Source organism: Corvus cornix, chromosome 1A (assembly GCF_000738735.6).
Source record: "Corvus cornix cornix isolate S_Up_H32 chromosome 1A, ASM73873v5, whole genome shotgun sequence".
NCBI classification, from domain to species: Eukaryota; Metazoa; Chordata; class Aves; order Passeriformes; family Corvidae; genus Corvus; species Corvus cornix.
Genome location: NC_047057.1, coordinates 3,068,252 through 3,086,439, shown reverse-complemented (window position 1 = coordinate 3,086,439; position 18,188 = coordinate 3,068,252). Strand labels below are relative to the sequence as shown.

The window sequence follows — 18,188 nt, the reverse complement described above, 5'->3', positions numbered from 1 at the left end:
TGCTACAAAATGCATCACATGGAAGAAAAACAAAGGATGCTGCCTGGGATGGCATTGGCATCGATTCCCCTTCCCTTACTTGGGGATGGCGTGACACAAGCCCCATCGTGCACATGGGAAGAGGAGAACAGACTTTTTGGAGGATGGGATTTTCCTGCAGAGCAGCCTTGGAAGTGCTGCCCGAAGGCGTGCTCAGGGAGGCAAAACTTTCCCTCCGTGCTCCTCCCGCAAGGACAAGGTTTTATCACGGCTTCCAAACAGCCCCTGGCAGCCCCGGGGAGGGCAGGGGAGCTGCACTGATGTTGTGGCTTCGTGTGACCTCAGCCCACCCCGGCTGGAGGTGTTATCAGAGCCCCTGCACCCCTGCAGGACTCCCTGTGAGGTGGGTGCAAGGCTACTCTCTTTGCCCTAAAACAAGTGTTTTGTCTCTGCCTGGGTCAAGGAGATGGCCAAGTTGCTAGAGATAAAAAGAATAGCTAAAAAAAATTAAAATCCTGTGGCTGCTGGATTTCCCAGAGAGCACAGGTCCTCCGTGCCGTCAGGATGCACGGAGGGATGAGCATCGCCAAAATCTCACACCTCTGCATGTCCACCTAGAAAATATTACTGTAGATACCTCAATCACACTTAAAATGAGAGAATGTCCTCCCTGGTGAGAGGGCCTGGAGCACAGAGCAGTCAGGAGAAGGGAGATGATCCCTGTGCACCCCCAACAAACTCCAGCCCAAAGCAAGGCTGACAAGCTCTGCCAGCCATGGGGAAATCAGAGCAAGGGCTGCACATCAGCCAGCAGGAGCCAAAGCACGGAGCTGAGCTGGGATACACAGCACTCACCACCTTTTAGCCCCTTTTGCTCCTCACAAGTTTTTAGAGATACAACTGCTGGAGCAGGACAGGCCTCCAATCCCACTGAAAGCGTCCACACAAGGTGCGCTCCAGAAAATCACATCAAATTACACCTTTCCCTGCCTTCTCCCACTTTTTCTCAGGAACAGTAAATTAATATTAAATTAATTAATTACCCCCCCAACTTTACAGGGAACTTTACTTGCAGGTGGCAGCTGCTGTTTCCCTGCCTTCAGGGCAAAGCCAGCCCTGATCTCAGGGGACAGCTCTTGTCCAGCCCTTCACTCAGCACCAAATCATTTTAGCAGGTATTTGATTTCAAGAACTAGACCAGGTTTGAATAAAGGCCTAGTCCTGCCTCAGTTGCAGCCTAGATTTAGATCTAGGCAGGACAAGTCACCTTTCTATTCAAGAGTGATGTAGCACTCTTGAGTTGATGTTGAGCTTGGGGGGCATTTTCTTGTCCTAAGTAGGTGTTAACACTTGTAGAATTCAGAGAATGGATTGAAAAACACCTTCCACTAGAGTCCAGGTTGCTCCAAGCACCCTCCAACTTAGCCTTGAACACTTCCAGGGATGGAGCATCCACACTTTCTCTTTTATGAGATTTTTCATTTATCAGGCACAGGAATGTGTGTGAGGCAGCACGGGCTGGCACATGGTGACCCTTAGGGCCTGAGAGCATAACTTCTAACACAAGGAAGAACCAGGTCACAGCTGTATTTCAACAAGATAGTTTATTGGTCCAGCAACTGCAAAATATACAAATTTCTGAAAGGCATACCCTGTTTTTAAGCTGGCACAGCTTTACATCAGGCAGTTATTCCAGATGTATATACAGAACAGTTAACATCCCACAAATCAGAAACAAAGAAAAAGTAATCCCAAGTAACTACACCCTTCTCTCCAAGCTTTGCAGTGTACATTAAATAAATAAAGAGCGCTTTGCTATAAAAACAAAAAATTAAAAAAATAAATTCAAGTATCACAAAGGAAAACAAACTGGGAGGGGAAAAAAAAAAAAAGAGGGGGGAAAATAAATCATTGGTGTGGTTTGACGTGTCCTCTCTCCCACCCTGCCTTGGCTGTAGCATCCCTGCCCAGTCTTTGGCTCTGTTAACCAGAAACAATGGACAGCAAGTTTTTGGGGCAGTGTGATGGCACAGGGCTGACACCATCCCACCACCCCTCCAGCACGAGAGGAACGCAAGAGACCAGTTTTCCCATTACTGGTAAAAACACCATGTTCAAATTTCAGGTTTGTGTAGACCTACTGAGACCTCTATTACTAATAAAGGAAGAAAGTTTAGGGCCAGTATGGGGTTTTTTTTCTGTTTTATACATATGTATTTATTTATATACACACACACAAATACACACCAAAACATCCACGCAATTACATGTGTACAGGATTGATCTTGGGGCAGACAGACGTCATGTTTGTATTTGCTGGCTTATCTTTTTGCAGCAGGAGGATGAGAGAGATAAAACTCCCCCTGAAGGAGGCTGAAAAGAGCCAAGTGAGTGGCCTCCCCAAAACATTCATTCATCTGAAAGGCAGAGAAACCAAAAGCACAGGGAGAAGTCTGCTTTTAATGAGGCTATTAAAAAAGAAACAAAGCCGGGGCAGGGGGAAGTGTTCTTTGTTTTATCTGTACAGGAATATGATACACATATGCACAAGCTCACACAGGCAGGGCACTGCCAGGACTGCCACCCCCGTGGGACACGGGCTGAGCGTGGCCCCGGCGCCCTCCCGCCGTCGGTGCCGCTCCGAGCACGAGGCCGAAGCGCGAGGCACTGTGGTTCGCCTTTTCCCAAAGGAAAAACAGACCAAACCCACCCCCCAAACATCCACACACTCACAAAAAAAATAGTCATCATTTCTCCCCCAAACCTCTCCGCTCCCATCTCTGGGGATGGTGTTCCCTACACGGAACACTGGGGAAAGCCATGGGAAGGATGAATCCACCTCCAGTCCCCCAACCCAGTGCTGGCTGCAAGGAGGGGTGGCTGCCTTCAGCTCCTGCCTCCAGCCAAAAGAATATGAGATGGGTATGGAGAAGATGCTGCACGTAGGTGGGGAAAAAAACTCAAAATCCAACACAAAAAAAAAAAAAAAAATTAAAAAAAAATTATTCAAAATCCACAGACTTTTGCACAAAGCAATAGTGGTTAATTGCCATTTTTAACTGCTGTCTCCTAGCCCAGGACAGGCTGCCGAAATGGATCTTATGGATCAAACACGGGCAGGTTGGCTGATGGAGTCAGTCAGGACCTCACCCTGTTCCCCCCACCTCAAACACTGTAACTACTATTTTTTTTGTAGTCCCAGCTTTTCAGCACGCAAAATACAATTAAAAACAAACAGAAAAAGCTGCCTGTATTCAGGCTTCCCCTGTGAAGGGGCACAACTTGGAAAAACTAAAGTAGTTATGCTTCTGCCACAAATAAAGTGCAAAAACTAAGCAGTTTCTACATATACACATACACACACACGTGTGTGTATATATAAAATTTAAAAAATACAGACAAAACTGTCCCTTCTTGTGGCTTTTTGCAGTCAGACAGGGACTCCTGCAACCTGGCGAGACCTATGGCCACCTCCATGAGAACCTCTGTGGCTACAAAATGCATCTAACTCAGCCTGGGGATCCAAACCCTTCCCAATGTCTCCACTTCCATCTAAAAAAGAGGAAAGGGAAGATGAAGTACCAGCACAGCACCTCAAACAGTGCTCAGCCTCCCCAAAATTCAACCCATGCCTGAACTCAGATCATCCCTGGGTGCTCCCCAAGATGAAAGGATCAGCCAAGCCCCTGCTGGCGTGGTTCCTCATGCACTGCAGGCAGCTTTCAACCAGTTTTAGCAGCAGATCTACATTCTCTGCAAACCCCTTTAAGGTATGTTGATTTTAAAAAAGTGAAAGAATGGGTTTGTTTCTTTTATTAAACCCAGAAGTTCTTGCAGTGAAGGAGCTCACAGAGCTGCTTTCCTGGTGCTCACAGATCTGCGTGAGCCAGGCTGGCGTGTGCGACAGGCTGTAGCGTGGGTGAGGGACTGCAGCACAGCATGTTAGGGGCTTGTTCAAAATTAATTAACAATAATAATAATTAAAAAAATGCAAAACCCCTTTACCCACCCCTCCCTTCCCCCTATTTCTCTGCTAACCCCGCACCATCCACATATATACACACCCCACCCAGAGACAGATGGGTACCAATCATCTATACAGAAGATCAAAACCACTGAAAGAGAGGAAAATTAAAACTCCTGTGCGCTACAGAAGCACTTTACAGCTCGCTACAACCTAACAGGATGCTGGAGAGGAGAGCAAACGCTGCAGCCTGAAGAGCTGGTGGTGACCCCAGGGGGAGCCGGGCTCCTCCTCCGCTCTCCTGCATCCCTCCCCCCTCAGCAGCGCGGGACTTTGCGGATGAACGGGCAGCGTGAGTGGAGCCAGCCGAGGGTCGGCCTCGCCGCAGCCAGAGGGGACCAGTTTGTAAGCAAGCTTCGGGAATGGCGATGGGATGAGAAGCTGGCGGCGCCGGCGGCAGCGCCGGTGGCCTCGCGACGGTGCCCACAGAGTCACGACGGCTTCTGGGAGTTGTTCATGTTCTGGAACGAGAGGGGAAGGAGAGGCGTTGGGGGCTGTGCTGGAGTCAGGCCCCAGCCCAGCAGCACCTTCTAGGAACACATGAACAAGGGGACAAGGAGGAACAAACCACACACAGGTCACTAAAATGCACCCACCACAGAGGGGAGGACACTGCCCACCTGAGCAGAGAGGCAGGTGACTGACTCACCACTCACCCCCTCAAGCATTGCCTGGCTTTAATTACAGGGTTAAAATTTAGATACCTCTAAAAACTGAGCTGAACCCAAGGCAACCCTCCCACCCCACCCTGTCTGCACTTGTGAAGCTGCTCTTTGGTCAAGGCAAGGTGACAGGGGACCACAGTGCTCATTCACGCAGCCCAATTAAACATCTCTCTCTTGCTCCCCTTGAGGGTGGGCAGTGTCCTCCCCACCTGCCAAGGACAAGGTCATTGTTTGTCCATCCTTGGCAATGCCAAGAACAGGCAGCTCCGACTGGCCATGCCAAGGATCAGCCACCACCAGTGGTTGAGCAGCAGCACAACTCCCCTGATGACACCCCATGAGGTACCACGGGCCCAAGAGACGCTCTAGACACAGTCCTGGTGCAGGGTGACAACAACAGGTACCCACCAGCATGTGGTGAGGACCACAAAACCAGAGACAACCAGCTAAACACAAGCAGGACTAATCCAGAGGAGAGCATCTGCTCCAGGAGAAGCCCAGGGGACCACAAGGACATTTCCCAACTCACAGAACTACACAAAACAAGGTAGGGAAAAAAAGGACTAGGAAACAGCTAGGAAGGATTCTTTTTTTTTTTTTTTTTTTTTTTTTTTAATGCTTTTACTACCTAAGCTGCCCCTTACAAGCACCAGGAATCCCAGCCAACTATGAGGCAGAGCAGGCTGAGCTGTTCTCTCTTATCTAAGGAGACAGGAGGAGGGTCAGGAAAAGCCACATGCACCACAGCCATTTACCTTGGAAATATTAGCAAAGAGAAAACTTTGAGAAAGTGACAAACGGGTCTTCTTTTTAAGCATGAAAAGTGAAGGGGAAAAGAAGGGAGGGGATCAGGTGACTGTTCAAAAGTGCACTTTGGATCACAAACCAAGCAAAAGGAAAAGAAATCATCGCGCCAAGTAGTCCCATGACCCCCAGTCAGCTCAATCCCACAGGAGGACTCTGACGCACTCAGCAATGTCCTGAGCCTCTCCAGGTGTCCCCTGGTCCTCCTGGGTGGGTGTCAAGACCCCAACAGTGAGAGCTGATGCAGTGAAGCTCCCACTACCAACCCAGGCCTACGGTGCAAGTTGTGAAGGAGGCACCTTCCACCTCCCCAACCCCCATTCAGGTGGGGACAGTGAGGGACCAAACAAGTGTGCAAGGCAGCAGCCTCCCAGAGTTAAAAGCAGTGTGAATGTCACCAAGCCTTGAGTTTGGCATGTCCTCATGGGTCCCACAAAGGCAGCCTCCTCTAGGAGGTAGAGACAGGTTCCCAGCTGCTGCCAGCCTACACCTGGCATGGGTAACCATCACTGACTGCTCCAGCACAATCTGACACATCCATCTCCCAAACTCAACACCAGAGTGTGTTTTCAGTGTCCCAGCCAGCACTGAGGCATGCAGTGCCTTTTATTACAATACAGATGGGAAAAAAGTGGAGAGATGGATGGACAAAAACTAAAATGCTTTCAGAGCAACCCAAGAGGATCAGGCATTTCATCAGAGGCTTCAGTGGCCATGAACAGCAAGTGAAGGTGCACAGGCATGCAGGCCATGCTGGGCAACTCAACCTCTACACTCATGCAGGAGCACAGTGATCTCAACCAACCTGTCCACCAGCAAAGCCAAGTGCAACACTCCTAACTTCCCTTTTCTCTAAAAGGCTTACTCTAAAAGGCGAAGAAATATGAGGTTCAACAGCTGCTACAGACAGGCAGGGCTGAGGTCTGGCCTGGCCATGTTAGAGCAGATCCCCCTGTCTTCAGCCCACAAAACAACCCCAGACAAGGGATGCTCACAGGCCAATTTGAACTGGCCCTCAGAGGGCAAGAGGATCCCTGGGCACTACCCCAGTATCAGCTCAGCCCCAAAGTCTTCCAAGTCTTTGAGAAGACATCTGAGCACTGCTCAACAACTGCTGCTCTCAACTCAATGATGTAGCACGAATTAGTCCAAAGGCTTCAAATTTATCCCAGAGCTGTCCTGTTCCTGTTACTCAGGGATCTAACAGCACTAAGCCAAACTGCCAGAGCCTTGACTACTCATAATTAGTGCATTAAATGCTCAAGATGTCTTGCATGCTCTAGGTAGAGGAGGACAATTTGCAATTACTCTGCCCACGACATCTAGGCTGACTGTTTCCAAAATCTAGGTTTTGCAGAACTGCAGATGGCTGATCCCAGGATCATCCAGCTCCACAAAACACATTCCTGAGAAGGTCAGAAGCTTCTCAGATATCACTCTGGTGCCATCACTCAGACACAACTCAGAGACCTCAGGAAGGACAGAGCACCCAGGTCTCTCACCTACAGTACAGTGTGCTATCTCAGAGGAGACAACTCCAGGAAAACCCAGCAGCATCACCCATAGGCAACACCATCAGAGCACAAGCAAGAATTTGCTTAATTTCACAACAAATTTGGGATATTTCATCAAGCTAGGATACAAACAGCACCCACAGTCTCCTCTCTACTTTCCCTAAAACAAATCCTCCCCAAAACCAGCAAAACATCAACTCCAAGTTGTCCCCACCCCATCCAGATTTTGCAACAACAAAACACCCCAGCAGGATGGCAAGAGGCATGGAAAAAAGGGTTGGAAGGGCGAATAAGACGCAAGAAGGTACTTACAGGCATGCCTTCCCTAGTAAAGGCTGCAGAGAGACAGAGAACAGAGAGAGGTGTCAGTAACCCCGCGCCGCGCAGGGCAGAGGACAGTGGACAGCAGCGAGGGGCAGCCAGAGCTGGCAGAAGGTTTGTTGTGAGGCTCAACCAGCCCAAGCAGAGCCCTGGGAGCTGAGACAGACTCAGCAGTCCTGGGAGGCTCATGCAAAGCAACCAAGCAGAGCAATGGGGGAGCACGGAGCCATTCCTAACCTGCTCGGGATCTGGGTGAGGAGGGGAGAAAGGACATCACACAACACAGACAACAGGGAGAGGGGCTGGGCAATACAGAGAGATCCAACAGGCAGCTGGTGGGAAGGGCAGCATGGCAAAGGCTCCTATAGATTATACAGGACTCCTTAGTGAGCTTAGGAGGGAGTTTGTGCCTGGAGAAGTGAGCAGCAAGCAAGGCCTCTCTTCCTATGTCCCTTCATGGGTGGGTGAAAGAGGAGAGGACACATGAGCACCATGGCAGCTACCCACACAGTTTCACCCATGTTCACCACACCGAGAGCCTTCTACTCAATTTTGCCTATGGCTCCAGGATGAAGGAGACCCCTCCAGCCAAAGGTGAGTCTTGGCAGCTCCTCCTTAAGAGGAGCACAAGAACATTTGATTTATTGCCATGCCCAGGTCTACACCAGAGCCAAGCACACCCAGAGGGAAGGCACGAGCCCTTTGTTCCTGCTCACGCCAGGGAGGAGACCCCTCAGAAGGTTGATGCTGAATGGTGAAGGCACTAAATTAATGCAGCCTAGAGCTCAGGTTCTCAAAACCCAAAGAGGATCAACAGTGACCCAAGGCAGGGAGAAACAGCAGCCGTGGGAGGAAGACGCATCTCAGACAGCGGCACAGGTCATGACAAGTGCAAGCAGGCTCCTCAGCTTCAGGAGTGACAGGAGGACAACAAACAATAAAACGAGAACAACAACAAAAAAAGAAAAAAAAAAAAAAAGGAAAAAAAAAAAGAAAAGAAGAGTTCAACTAACTTGTCCCGGCATCTGCGTGGGCACTTCCTGAGGAACACAGCCTGGCAGGGCAGAAGAAACAGCCACATGCTCCTCAAAGCTGTTGATGCGAGGTTTTTTGGTGGGCTCTGGGCTTGCTAGAGGGGTAACGCTATTACGTCTCATGAGCGGGTTAGGTCCCTTCTTTGCTTCCTAAATTAAAGTGAGACAAAGAAAATAAAAGTAAATATAAAAAAATAAAGCAAAATAAAAAAAAAGGAAGAAGGCGACAGTTATAAAGGAAAAAAAAAAGAAGCAGGTTGCTTTGGTTTTCTTTTTTTTTTAAAGCGGCCTCTGCTTTTCCCCACAATCTGTCAATGAGCAAAGGATGCATTGAAAGGCTTTGGACACAAAAAAAAAAAAAACCCCGATGCAAAATGTTCAAGAGCGCAGAAGGGGAGGGGAGAAAAAAAAAGGCTCTGCACTCAGACACGAGACAGATTTCCTCCTCATCTGAGTCTCAGCTGACAAAAAAAGTAACTACAGGTAGCTAAATACACCCAGCAGCAATCAAGGCATGACTCTTCACAACACAGAGGTGCCCATCAGTCTCCTCCTCAAAGCTGGTCGCCCCACCCAGAGAGAGGAGTGAAAGCAAGAAGAGGGAAGATGAGCCAGCCCAGACTGATCAGGAAGATTTGGGAAGTAGGAGCAGAGCAGCCAGCGAGGGTCGGCACCGTGCCAAGCTGCAACTCAAGCAAGGAGGGATGGAGACAAAGCCGAGCAGGGGCACCCAAGCACATGGCACGTGTCTCACCCCATCCTACCCAAGGCCTTCCTGCCATCCCCAGAGAGGGTGGCAAAGCAGGGTGTCAATGGCCCAATGCAGGGAGAAGGACTGGCTTCCCCTCTACAGCTGTGGGAAGGGACAGGCTGCTCAGGTGCTGCCACCTGACAAGGCCAGGAAGCAAAGGAAAGGAGATGTGAGCCAAAAGGGGAGAGCTCCAACTGCTCAGCATCACTTTGGGCTCCACCACCGCTATGCACAAGCTGGAAGTGTCCCAGCATCTTGGGACATGGGTGCTACCAGGGTCCCTGTGGCCCACTCTGGGTGGGTGCCCAGCCCTGACACCAAGTTGGCATCCTCCTGTTCTGGCCTCTGACCTCCAGTGGAGCTCTTGGCAGACAGACACAACCTTACAAGAACTTTTCTCCACACGAGGGGTCTCCTCCACAAAGCATCCCCAGTGCAGCACTGCCACCTCCCACCCTGCAGAATGACAGCCATGGGCATACCAGGAAAAAGACCCTCAGAGGCAGATGTAGGGCAAGCATTGAGCCCAGGCTCTGCCAGCCAACTGAGAGACCTGGGAGAAGGCACCTTCTCCATCCACGGTGCCATTCCCTGCTCAGGCAAGTGGATGACCGTGCAGGTGGAAGTCAAAGACCAGGGAGGAGTTTTCCCTCGGCAAACACACTGGGAAGTAGGAACAAGCAACAGCCCTTTTCCCTTGGAAAACCCTCAACTGGCCACGACTTTGCAGAGCAAAAACCCATCTGATGCTCCCAGTCTTCCAGCAGCACTTCCAAGCACCCAACTAAGCAATCTCCCCATGCCCACCCCAGGCATTCCCACTGCCAGCTGACCTCAGGGGACAGGAGGGGGACACCAAAGGGCAGCTCCAGGGAAAAGCAACACTCACCTCTGGCCGATCTCTGTGGGTGTTGACTGCTTCAATGTTCAGTGAGATGGATTCCACCCGGCAGCCTGCAGAAAGGAGCACAAAGACAGATGAACAAACCCAGCAGGCACAGGATCTTACCAAGTGCCCCATCATAGATCCCTGCTTTTCTTCCAGAGGCAGGCTGGATTCAGGAGGAGGTGTAAGTCAAACCCCATGCATGTTGAGGAAGGTCTCACTCACCATAGGCTACCGGGGTCAGCTTCAACACCGTGTGGAGGGGACATTTCAGGTAGGGCATTTCATCTGCAGAGACAGCAAAGCAGGAGAGTTATCCCACCTCCTCTCCAAAGGCAGGCTCACACACCTTCATCCCACACGAAAGAGATGCAGGCTCCAGGATGTGAACACAATCTCCCCAGAGCTGTATCCATCATCCCCCCTCCAGCAGGGCCAATCCTCTTCCCAGAGCCAGGGATCTCACCTGCACTCTTGTCCAGGAAGTACGCCAGGAGACAGCGCATGACAGCCTGGTGGCAGATGACAAGGACGTTCTCTTGCCTCTCCAGCTCCATGATGACCGGCTCCAGGCGCTGCACCAGGTCTTGGTAGGACTGGGACAGAAGGGAAGAGAGATGAGGCATGGAATCACAGCAACGAGCACCCCAAAGAAACAACAGTCCTTGTCTTGGTACCCCTGCTGATTTCACACCTCTGAGTAAACCAACAAATGCTAAAAAAAAAAAATAAATCCTCATCTTCAGGCTACTCTAGAACTTCTTCTGTCAGAGAAGGAGCCATTCACATCTCAGCGAATCACAGCTCAGTCCTGGAGAGTTTATTAAGGTAAGCAACAATAGCTTTGAAGACAGCACCTATCATCTTGAAATTTGATTTTATACAGGATTTCTAAGTTCTGAGAAGCCTGGAGCAAGCTAAGAAACCCCAGGGTTTTGAAGGGCCTCATAAAAAACCATGAAAGGCAGCCAGAAGGAGCCCCAGACACCCAGAGTTGGTGGCTGATATCCCTACACATTCTTCTGTTAGAAACGCAGTCATGAGGATGTCCCCCAAAATTTTTTTTGAAATATTTATGGGCATGACTTTCATTTGGGGGATAATTAGCTCAATTCACAGCCCAAAGTATCATCCAGAACTGATGCCAATTCCCAACTCATTGTGTCACACCCTGAAAGCAGACTACCAGGAACAGAGATATTACCATCAACCCTTAGGGAATGATGCTGAGAACAAGGTGAAAATTACTTTTTTTGGAAATGAAAGAAAATTGGGGCAGCACAACACCTCGAGTGGATATAATGATGGAGGTTGGACTATAAACCTCCAGGGACCTTTTCCTCCTAATTTGCTAAAAAGTCAGTGGGACTCTTTGTTAAGTGACATATTTCTTAGTGAGATCTTCATATACCAAGGCTTCACAAGAGCTCAAGGTAGAGGTAAATATGAGCCCTGATCCCTTTTAAATCTAGTTTCTTGGAGCCCTCACTGCTCCCCTGCTCAAGAGTAGAGGACAGAATGAAGACAGAAAGGACACATTTAAAACAAAAGTGACATCTCTGAGGGCCTCCCTGCAGACCTACCTCCCCAGAAGGATAACGGTAGTAATATTTATCCTGATCACGCAGAGCAAATTCCTCTGGATGTTGCTCCCTGATTTCTTCATAGGTCATTTCTTCACACACACCCTGCCAGGACAGGACATCCATGAGGTTACTGGACATGCTCAAGTCAAAAAGCATCAGTACAGACACCATGCAAAGCAATGCTTTCTTGCCAAGCAACAACCAGCTCCATCCAGCTGTTGTGGCTGCACAGATACTCACAGCATCAATTTCATTGAGTGCCTTCCACTGCTCGTAGGGCAGCTGAAGAGCTTCTGCTGTTTGGATTGTCCTCTTTAGCTGGCTGGTCCAAACTTTGAGGTCCTTCAGGTTCTGCTCTTCCACAAATTTGTTCAGTGCAACTGCAAACTGCGGGACATAAAAAAAGAGAGGTTGATTCCTGGTCCATAGCTTCCTAATGGGCCTTCTTCCCTGCTTCCCAGTAAGTGCTGTCTTCCATAGGCAGGCAGACCAGTCTTCTAAGGGGAAGGGCAGCCACATACTCATTGATCCCCAAGAGCTGCAGATGGATCCTCAGCAGCCCAGCTGTCATCAAACATGCACTTAACCCAAGGTACAGCATCTACTACAGCCAAATCACTCCTGGAAGCCACAGGGGAGCATTGTGGTTCTCCCTCACCTTCTTGCCCCTGTTGGAGAGGCCAGAGTCCCCTCCAATCCTGCCCTTGAGGTTGAACTCGCTCTCCCCGTGCCGACAGAGGTAAATGGTGCGGGGCTGGACGTGGATGTTCATCAGGTAATAAACAATCCTGCTCTGGATGTGATCCTGAACCCTGTTGACCAGGAACCGCCGGCCAACGTCGATGACTTTGATGAGAGAAAGTTCCCTAGGGACAGACAGAGACATCATTCTCAAAAGGCAGCCCTGTGAGTTCTCTGTCCACATGATCACCCAGCTCAAAGGATTTCCTGCAGGCTATTTTCAGCAGGGAGCCAACAGGTAACGGGGATTCATGGAGAGCTGAATAGCACCAGTGTAACCGGCACCCCTCCTCTTGCAGCAGTAAAGAGGATTAGACAGGACTGACAGGGAACATACTCCTCCCCAGGACAGGGATCAGGAGGACTGGGATAATCTGTGCAGGGCACACAAACGTGTTTGTGAGCAGTGGAAAGGCTGGGAGGTGCCTGCAGAGTCAGGGAGGACAGCAAAGCTCTTCCAAGGCACACAACAACCAGGCAGAAACCACAGGGCTTGCTCAATCCTGAGCTTTGAGCCAAGCAGTCCCTTCCTTTAACTGGGACAATGGCAAAAGCACCTCAACCACGCAAATTCAAGTGCTTTCCCAAAGCCTTTGTATTTAGGCCCACAGATCAAGGTTTAAAACAACTCATCCAAGCCCAGAAGAGCCTGGGAAGGCATCAGTGCCCATTTCCCTGGCACAGGACAAGGGGTAACCAAGATTTGCAAGAAAAAAGCCTGAATTCAAGGTGAGGCCTGGCCATAGATCATTCTAGAGCAGCCAGGTGTTTGAAGACAAAGTGAAATACAGCACCACCCCTCACTGCTCCTCTCCTGGGAGAAGGCAGGTGTTCAAGGCAGCTCAGAAGTCAAGGTCTCTCACCTGTCATAGTCATCAGGGTCAAGGGGCTGGTAGCTGGCTTGGTAACAATTGATCCTCTTCATGAAATCCTCCATGGCATCGGTGGAATTACAGTCCCGGTAATCTGGGCTGGACAATTTGACTTCCTGCAACAGGAAAGACACCATGCCACAAGGAGAGGTTAGGAGGCTTTCCAAGCCAGACAGTGCTAATCTGGAATTTCAAAGTCCTCCCAAGAACCGGTGATTAGCTGAAACTAAGTGATGACTTCTTTACAGTCATCACTCATCATAGGGCAGAAGAGAAGCAGACTAGGCCCAAAACCAAGCATGAAGTGGGAGAACTTGGTATAAACCATTTGCATGATTAGTACAGATGCTCATCAGTCCACTCCCATTCTCCCAGGAGTTGGGGTAGCACCTCACCACCCAGCAGAGCAGGAAAACTGACCTTCCTTATGGCTAAAAAAACCCCATCAGGTTCAAAGTCAAGCTGAGAATGGAAAGTGCATGAACTTAGATAAGATGCTTATCTCAGCTCAGCAGCAGGCTGGTAGGATGGCAACATTCAACCCCTTTCCATGCATTATTTCCTGCAAGCTACTGGGTTGAAAAACACTAGAAATGGGCAATGTGAATATCTGCAAGCCTCATGGACTAAGTCCTGCCTGAACTAATCTAACAAGCTGCTTTTTCCTGAAGATTTGGGTTTGAACAGCAGCATTACACATTGGTAACTTCACAAGCAATCCTGAAACCAACAGGATAACACAATGGATCAACGCCTGTGGCAGCATCCCAGGCCTGGGCTGTATTTTCCACACTGATCCCAGCACTAAGAGCACCATTCATCTGCAGTTCCCCGTGGAGCAAAATCCCACGCTCAGCTAGGAGCTCATTTTCTCGCCCTTCAAGCATTAGTTTCCAAATAAAGGGATTAAAATCCTCCAAAAAATCCAGCTTAGGGGGGGAAAAAAAAAAGCAAACTGAACATTTGGTTGTGGAAAAGGCTGTGTGCAACCTCCCAGAAAGTTGGTCACTGGAACAACATGGGACAACAGCTTTCAACAGGAGCAAAAGACACTCTTCAGCCCCAGGCCCTGGCTAGAGGATTTGCCTCCAGTGAAGCCATGTTGGCTGTCACCAATCACCTCCTTATTTTCCATGTGCCTTAGCTGAGTTTCCAGGATGATCTCCTCCATGATCTTCCCAAACTGAGGTGAGGCTGAGCCTGTAGTTCCCCAGTTCTGTCAGGGCTTTTTCTTTCCTAACCCACTCCCTGGCTGCTCAGGTGATCTCTGTATTCCTCCTGGGCTGCCTGTCCTCGCTTCCATCCTCTCTCTGTAGGTTTCCTTTTTGTGTTTGAGTTTGCTCATCCACGCAGCCCTCCTGGCATTTTTGATGCCTGCTCCTTTGTTCGGAATGCATCACAGCTGAACTTGGAGAAGATGATCCATGAACACTAACCAGTTTTCTCAGGCCCCTCTTCCCTCCTGGGCTTTTTATCCCATAGTACTCCATGCCAAAATCTGCTCTCCTGACATCTCACTTCACAGCCACTGAAGGCCAGGCTGCCCTGGAGCTTCACAGTCCTCACCAGCCCCTCCTTGTTGGTGACAACAAGGTGCAACACAGGAGAGCAAACAAGGAGAGGAGCTATCACTTGGAGAAGGCAGTCATCATCAACACATTCCAGGAACCTCCTGGACTGCCTGTGCCACGCTGTGCTGTCCCTCCAGCAGATACCAGGGTGGTTGAAGTCCACAAGGAGGACCAGGGCTTGTGAAGGTGATGCCATTCATATCTCTCTATGGAGGGAAAGCAAAAGCAGGACACTTCCACAAGTTCCACACTTACCATAACGTTGGTGGCAACTACATTGGGATCATTGCAGACAGATTCAATGAAGAACACCTGGGAAGCAAAGCAAAGCTCAGCTGGAAGCCACCAACAAGGTTTGTAACATTCAACCAGCTCCTTGCACAACACAACCTCCTCCCTGCTTGACCAAGGGAGCTCTCCCTCAGCCCCACTCCCACCAATTCCTTCTCCAGGGCTAAGTACAGAAAATGAGGGAAGAGTTTCATATTTTTAATCAAACCCAGCAGTGAAATCTCCCTCACACAGGAGCAGCACGAGGATAACACAAGAGTGAAAGAACATACACCAACTCTACACTACACTGGACTTCACAATGCAGGCATCAGCCCCATGCACCAACCTTGAATCCGTTCTCTTTGGCAAAGTTTAGGATCATCCCTCTCCTCTCCCGTGTGGTATTAGTGGCATCAAAAACCTTTAAAAGCAAAATATCTCAATTAGCACCACAAAGGCCTGGTTTCCCAGTGAGCCCCTCCTCAGAGAAGGGACTGCAGAAGACCTTTGGGGCCAGCACAGCTGCCAAACCCCAGAGCACATCTCAGAGCTCACCGCAATCTGTCCTGCCTCCTCCGTCAGGTACAGCTTCACATCCCTCAGGGCAGCCATGGCACATTGCCTGCAAAAGAGGGGACAGACACGTGGCCCTGATGCCCTCTGGGTGCATTGGTCACCCTGAAGTTACCAATCCCATAGAGGTTCAGCTTTGAGCTCTCAAAACCCTCCTTGGGTAGGAAGGGGAAATTCAAACCAGAGCCCAGCTTCTCTGTTCATCACCCCCAAAGTGGGTAACTGTGATCCCAGCCACAGGCTTCAGCACCCCTGTGGGATCAGGGAGGTGGTGCCCACACTCACCTCCTGACTTTCATGGCTTCCTCATTGTCAGGACGGAAGAAGTCATAGGAGCTGTAATGCTTCACAGCCTCACGGCGATACTCCCCAACGTTGAAAACTGGGTGGGAAAGGAGGAAAAAAAAAAAAATCAAAATGAGGAGCTTGACTCAGCTGTTCAGCTTCTGCAGTTAAAGAAAGCTAGGGGCCAAGAAATTACATCCTTAGAGCAAAAGGCTCATGGCATCCCTTGGTCTTCAAAGTGAAGGAGAACCTGGGCTGCTCAGGATGTGAAAATACAGATATTTGGCCTGTATCCCCCACCATCCCCCATCTCCCAAAGCACTGACCTCCCAGAGGAATTCCTGAGGACCACACCTCCTGCTTTTCCCTGGAATCCAGTGAAAGCCTTACCTTTTGTGGGGACACCGATCCAGTTGAGGTAGCGAGTCAGCTTCTTGGAGATGTAGGTCTTGCCACGGGCTGGCAGGCCAACCATGACTATCACAGTGGGGGAATTGGCAAGCTGAGGCCCACAAGCTGCAAGGAAAAAGAACAGGAGCAGCTCTTAATTCTCCAGCTCATCATCCAGCATCAACCCTACAAGGCACCTGTTTTTATCCAGACTCCTTCCAAGTCCTTCAGCATCTGGAGGACACCTGAAAGCCATGGCAAGAACATCCTGAAAGTAGGCAAGGGGCCAGCAGCTGGCCCAGGCTCCCCTGGACAGCCTCTGTGCCTTGGTTTGCAACCAAAATAAAAAATAATTTTAAAAAATTATTTAAAAATCCAGGCAAGCACAGCTTTGCATTCCCATGGCTTGGCCAATTCTATGAAAGGATAGCCAAGGACTTTGGACCCAGTCCTGCAGCAGTGCTGCTGAAATACCAGGTCTGCTCCAAGATCTTCATCCACAGAGAGCATCTTCCAAAAACCTTTGACTAGATTTTCAGCTGACACACAACCAACTAACCGGATTTTCTGATGACAAACAAGGCAAGAGAGCAACAGAACTACCAACATTCAAAAGCAGATATCCAAGTGATTTATCCCTTTTTTCCTCATAAACCCAAGCTGGGTTGTTGGGTTGGTTTTTTTTTGTTGTGGTAAAGAGGGTCCATGTCAAACAGCTGGAAAGAAAATCCAGAGGCAGCATTTGCAGGACAGATGGGACCCTGCAGGGGATTTCTCACCCACCCCTCCATCTACCCAGGAGCCCAGAGACCTCATAGGAAAGGAATGCAGGGAGTGAGTGGCTGGTGGCAGAGCCATAAAACCCAGCTTAATTATGGCCTGGGTGGAGAGCTCTGCCTGCCTGTCACAGCTGCCTGAAGGTGGGACCAGGGGATGCCAGGGGCTACCGAGGATGGTGACAGGGCTGGGGTAGATTTTTCTCAGTGTGGATCTGGAAAAAGCAAACAAACTGAGAGGTATCCACAGAACATGCCCAAGTACGTGGGATTACCTTCCCCTTCAAAGAAGAGAAATAAATCCAACAGCTGAAGAAACCAAATTAAGGCTTCAAGGAAGAGTTATGGTACTTGGTACCCAGATGTCAGAGAAGAGCCACCCATCATCTTCACAAGTATCTGACCAAAGCAAACTCAGCAGGCAAGAGATTAAAAACTACCTAAAATATATTTTCTCTTTTTTTTCCCCCCCTTTCATAGATTTCACATTCCTCAAGCTGGAGCTGCCCTCACGCTCATGCCCTTTGTGCAACTCACCCTCCCCAGTGCTGCATTTAAAAATCCCAGGGCAGCTCCCAATAGTTTTGGCACAAGCGCCAATTTTCTGTGCTGAGGTAGAAGGGAGCTGTGCAACATACCCAGAAAAATACTTCCCCCCACCCCCCAAGTCTCACATCCTCATCCAAGCTATGGGTGCAAGCCTGTTTTTACACAAAAGCCACACACTTATTAGATAAAGGGGGAAGAAGGAAGGAACAATATCTGAATAAGGAACCTCTCTCTACCTGCCAGTGGACAAAGGATCTCAAAGAGCAGAGCCAAGAGGATTTGGGGCCATTAAATAGCACTTCACGAGTAAAGGGACAATGCTGGGTACTGTTCATGTCCCTGTGGCTCCAGACAGCTGTGTCAGTCCCAGAGCTGGCACTGTGTGAGCATGCACATGTCACCTCCAAAGGGTGCTGCAAGAGTTAAGCATCCCTAATTCAGGAATCTTCCCCCAGTTTTTGCTGCCAGAGAAAAGATCCAGGTTCCCCTTGGACAGTGGAAAAGCACCTGGGAAGCACTTCCCAAAACACCATGGCATCAGTGAGCAACTTTTCATCAGGAATCTGAGCCCAAACCAGAAGTCTCCAGGAACTT

General features: G+C 49.6%; 1 protein-coding gene across 6 annotated transcripts in view; it reads right to left on the bottom strand.

Moving 5' to 3' along the window:
- Positions 1–1,564: 1,564 nt before the first annotated feature.
- The window catches only part of PFKFB3 (6-phosphofructo-2-kinase/fructose-2,6-biphosphatase 3), a 40,179-nt gene continuing 23,555 nt past the window's right edge, over positions 1,565–18,188 (bottom strand). For 2 of the 6 annotated variants that reach the window (XM_010407823.4, XM_010407822.4), the window contains exons 2-17: positions 16,270–16,395; positions 15,880–15,976; positions 15,577–15,643; positions 15,368–15,442; positions 15,004–15,060; positions 13,169–13,293; positions 12,223–12,430; positions 11,805–11,951; positions 11,562–11,666; positions 10,445–10,574; positions 10,204–10,266; positions 9,982–10,046; positions 8,321–8,491; positions 7,299–7,321; positions 5,424–5,474; positions 1,565–4,464 (exon numbers count right to left, since the gene is read on the bottom strand). In XM_010407823.4, coding sequence (XP_010406125.1) covers positions 4,458–4,464; positions 5,424–5,474; positions 7,299–7,321; positions 8,321–8,491; positions 9,982–10,046; positions 10,204–10,266; positions 10,445–10,574; positions 11,562–11,666; positions 11,805–11,951; positions 12,223–12,430; positions 13,169–13,293; positions 15,004–15,060; positions 15,368–15,442; positions 15,577–15,643; positions 15,880–15,976; positions 16,270–16,395 — 1,517 coding nt within the window. In that variant the 3' untranslated portion in view covers positions 1,565–4,457. The remainder of the gene's footprint in view (positions 4,465–5,423; positions 5,475–7,298; positions 7,322–8,320; positions 8,492–9,981; positions 10,047–10,203; positions 10,267–10,444; positions 10,575–11,561; positions 11,667–11,804; positions 11,952–12,222; positions 12,431–13,168; positions 13,294–15,003; positions 15,061–15,367; positions 15,443–15,576; positions 15,644–15,879; positions 15,977–16,269; positions 16,396–18,188) is intronic. The other 4 variants (XM_019290905.3, XM_019290907.3, XM_019290906.3 and 1 more) reach the window with 4 other exon arrangements.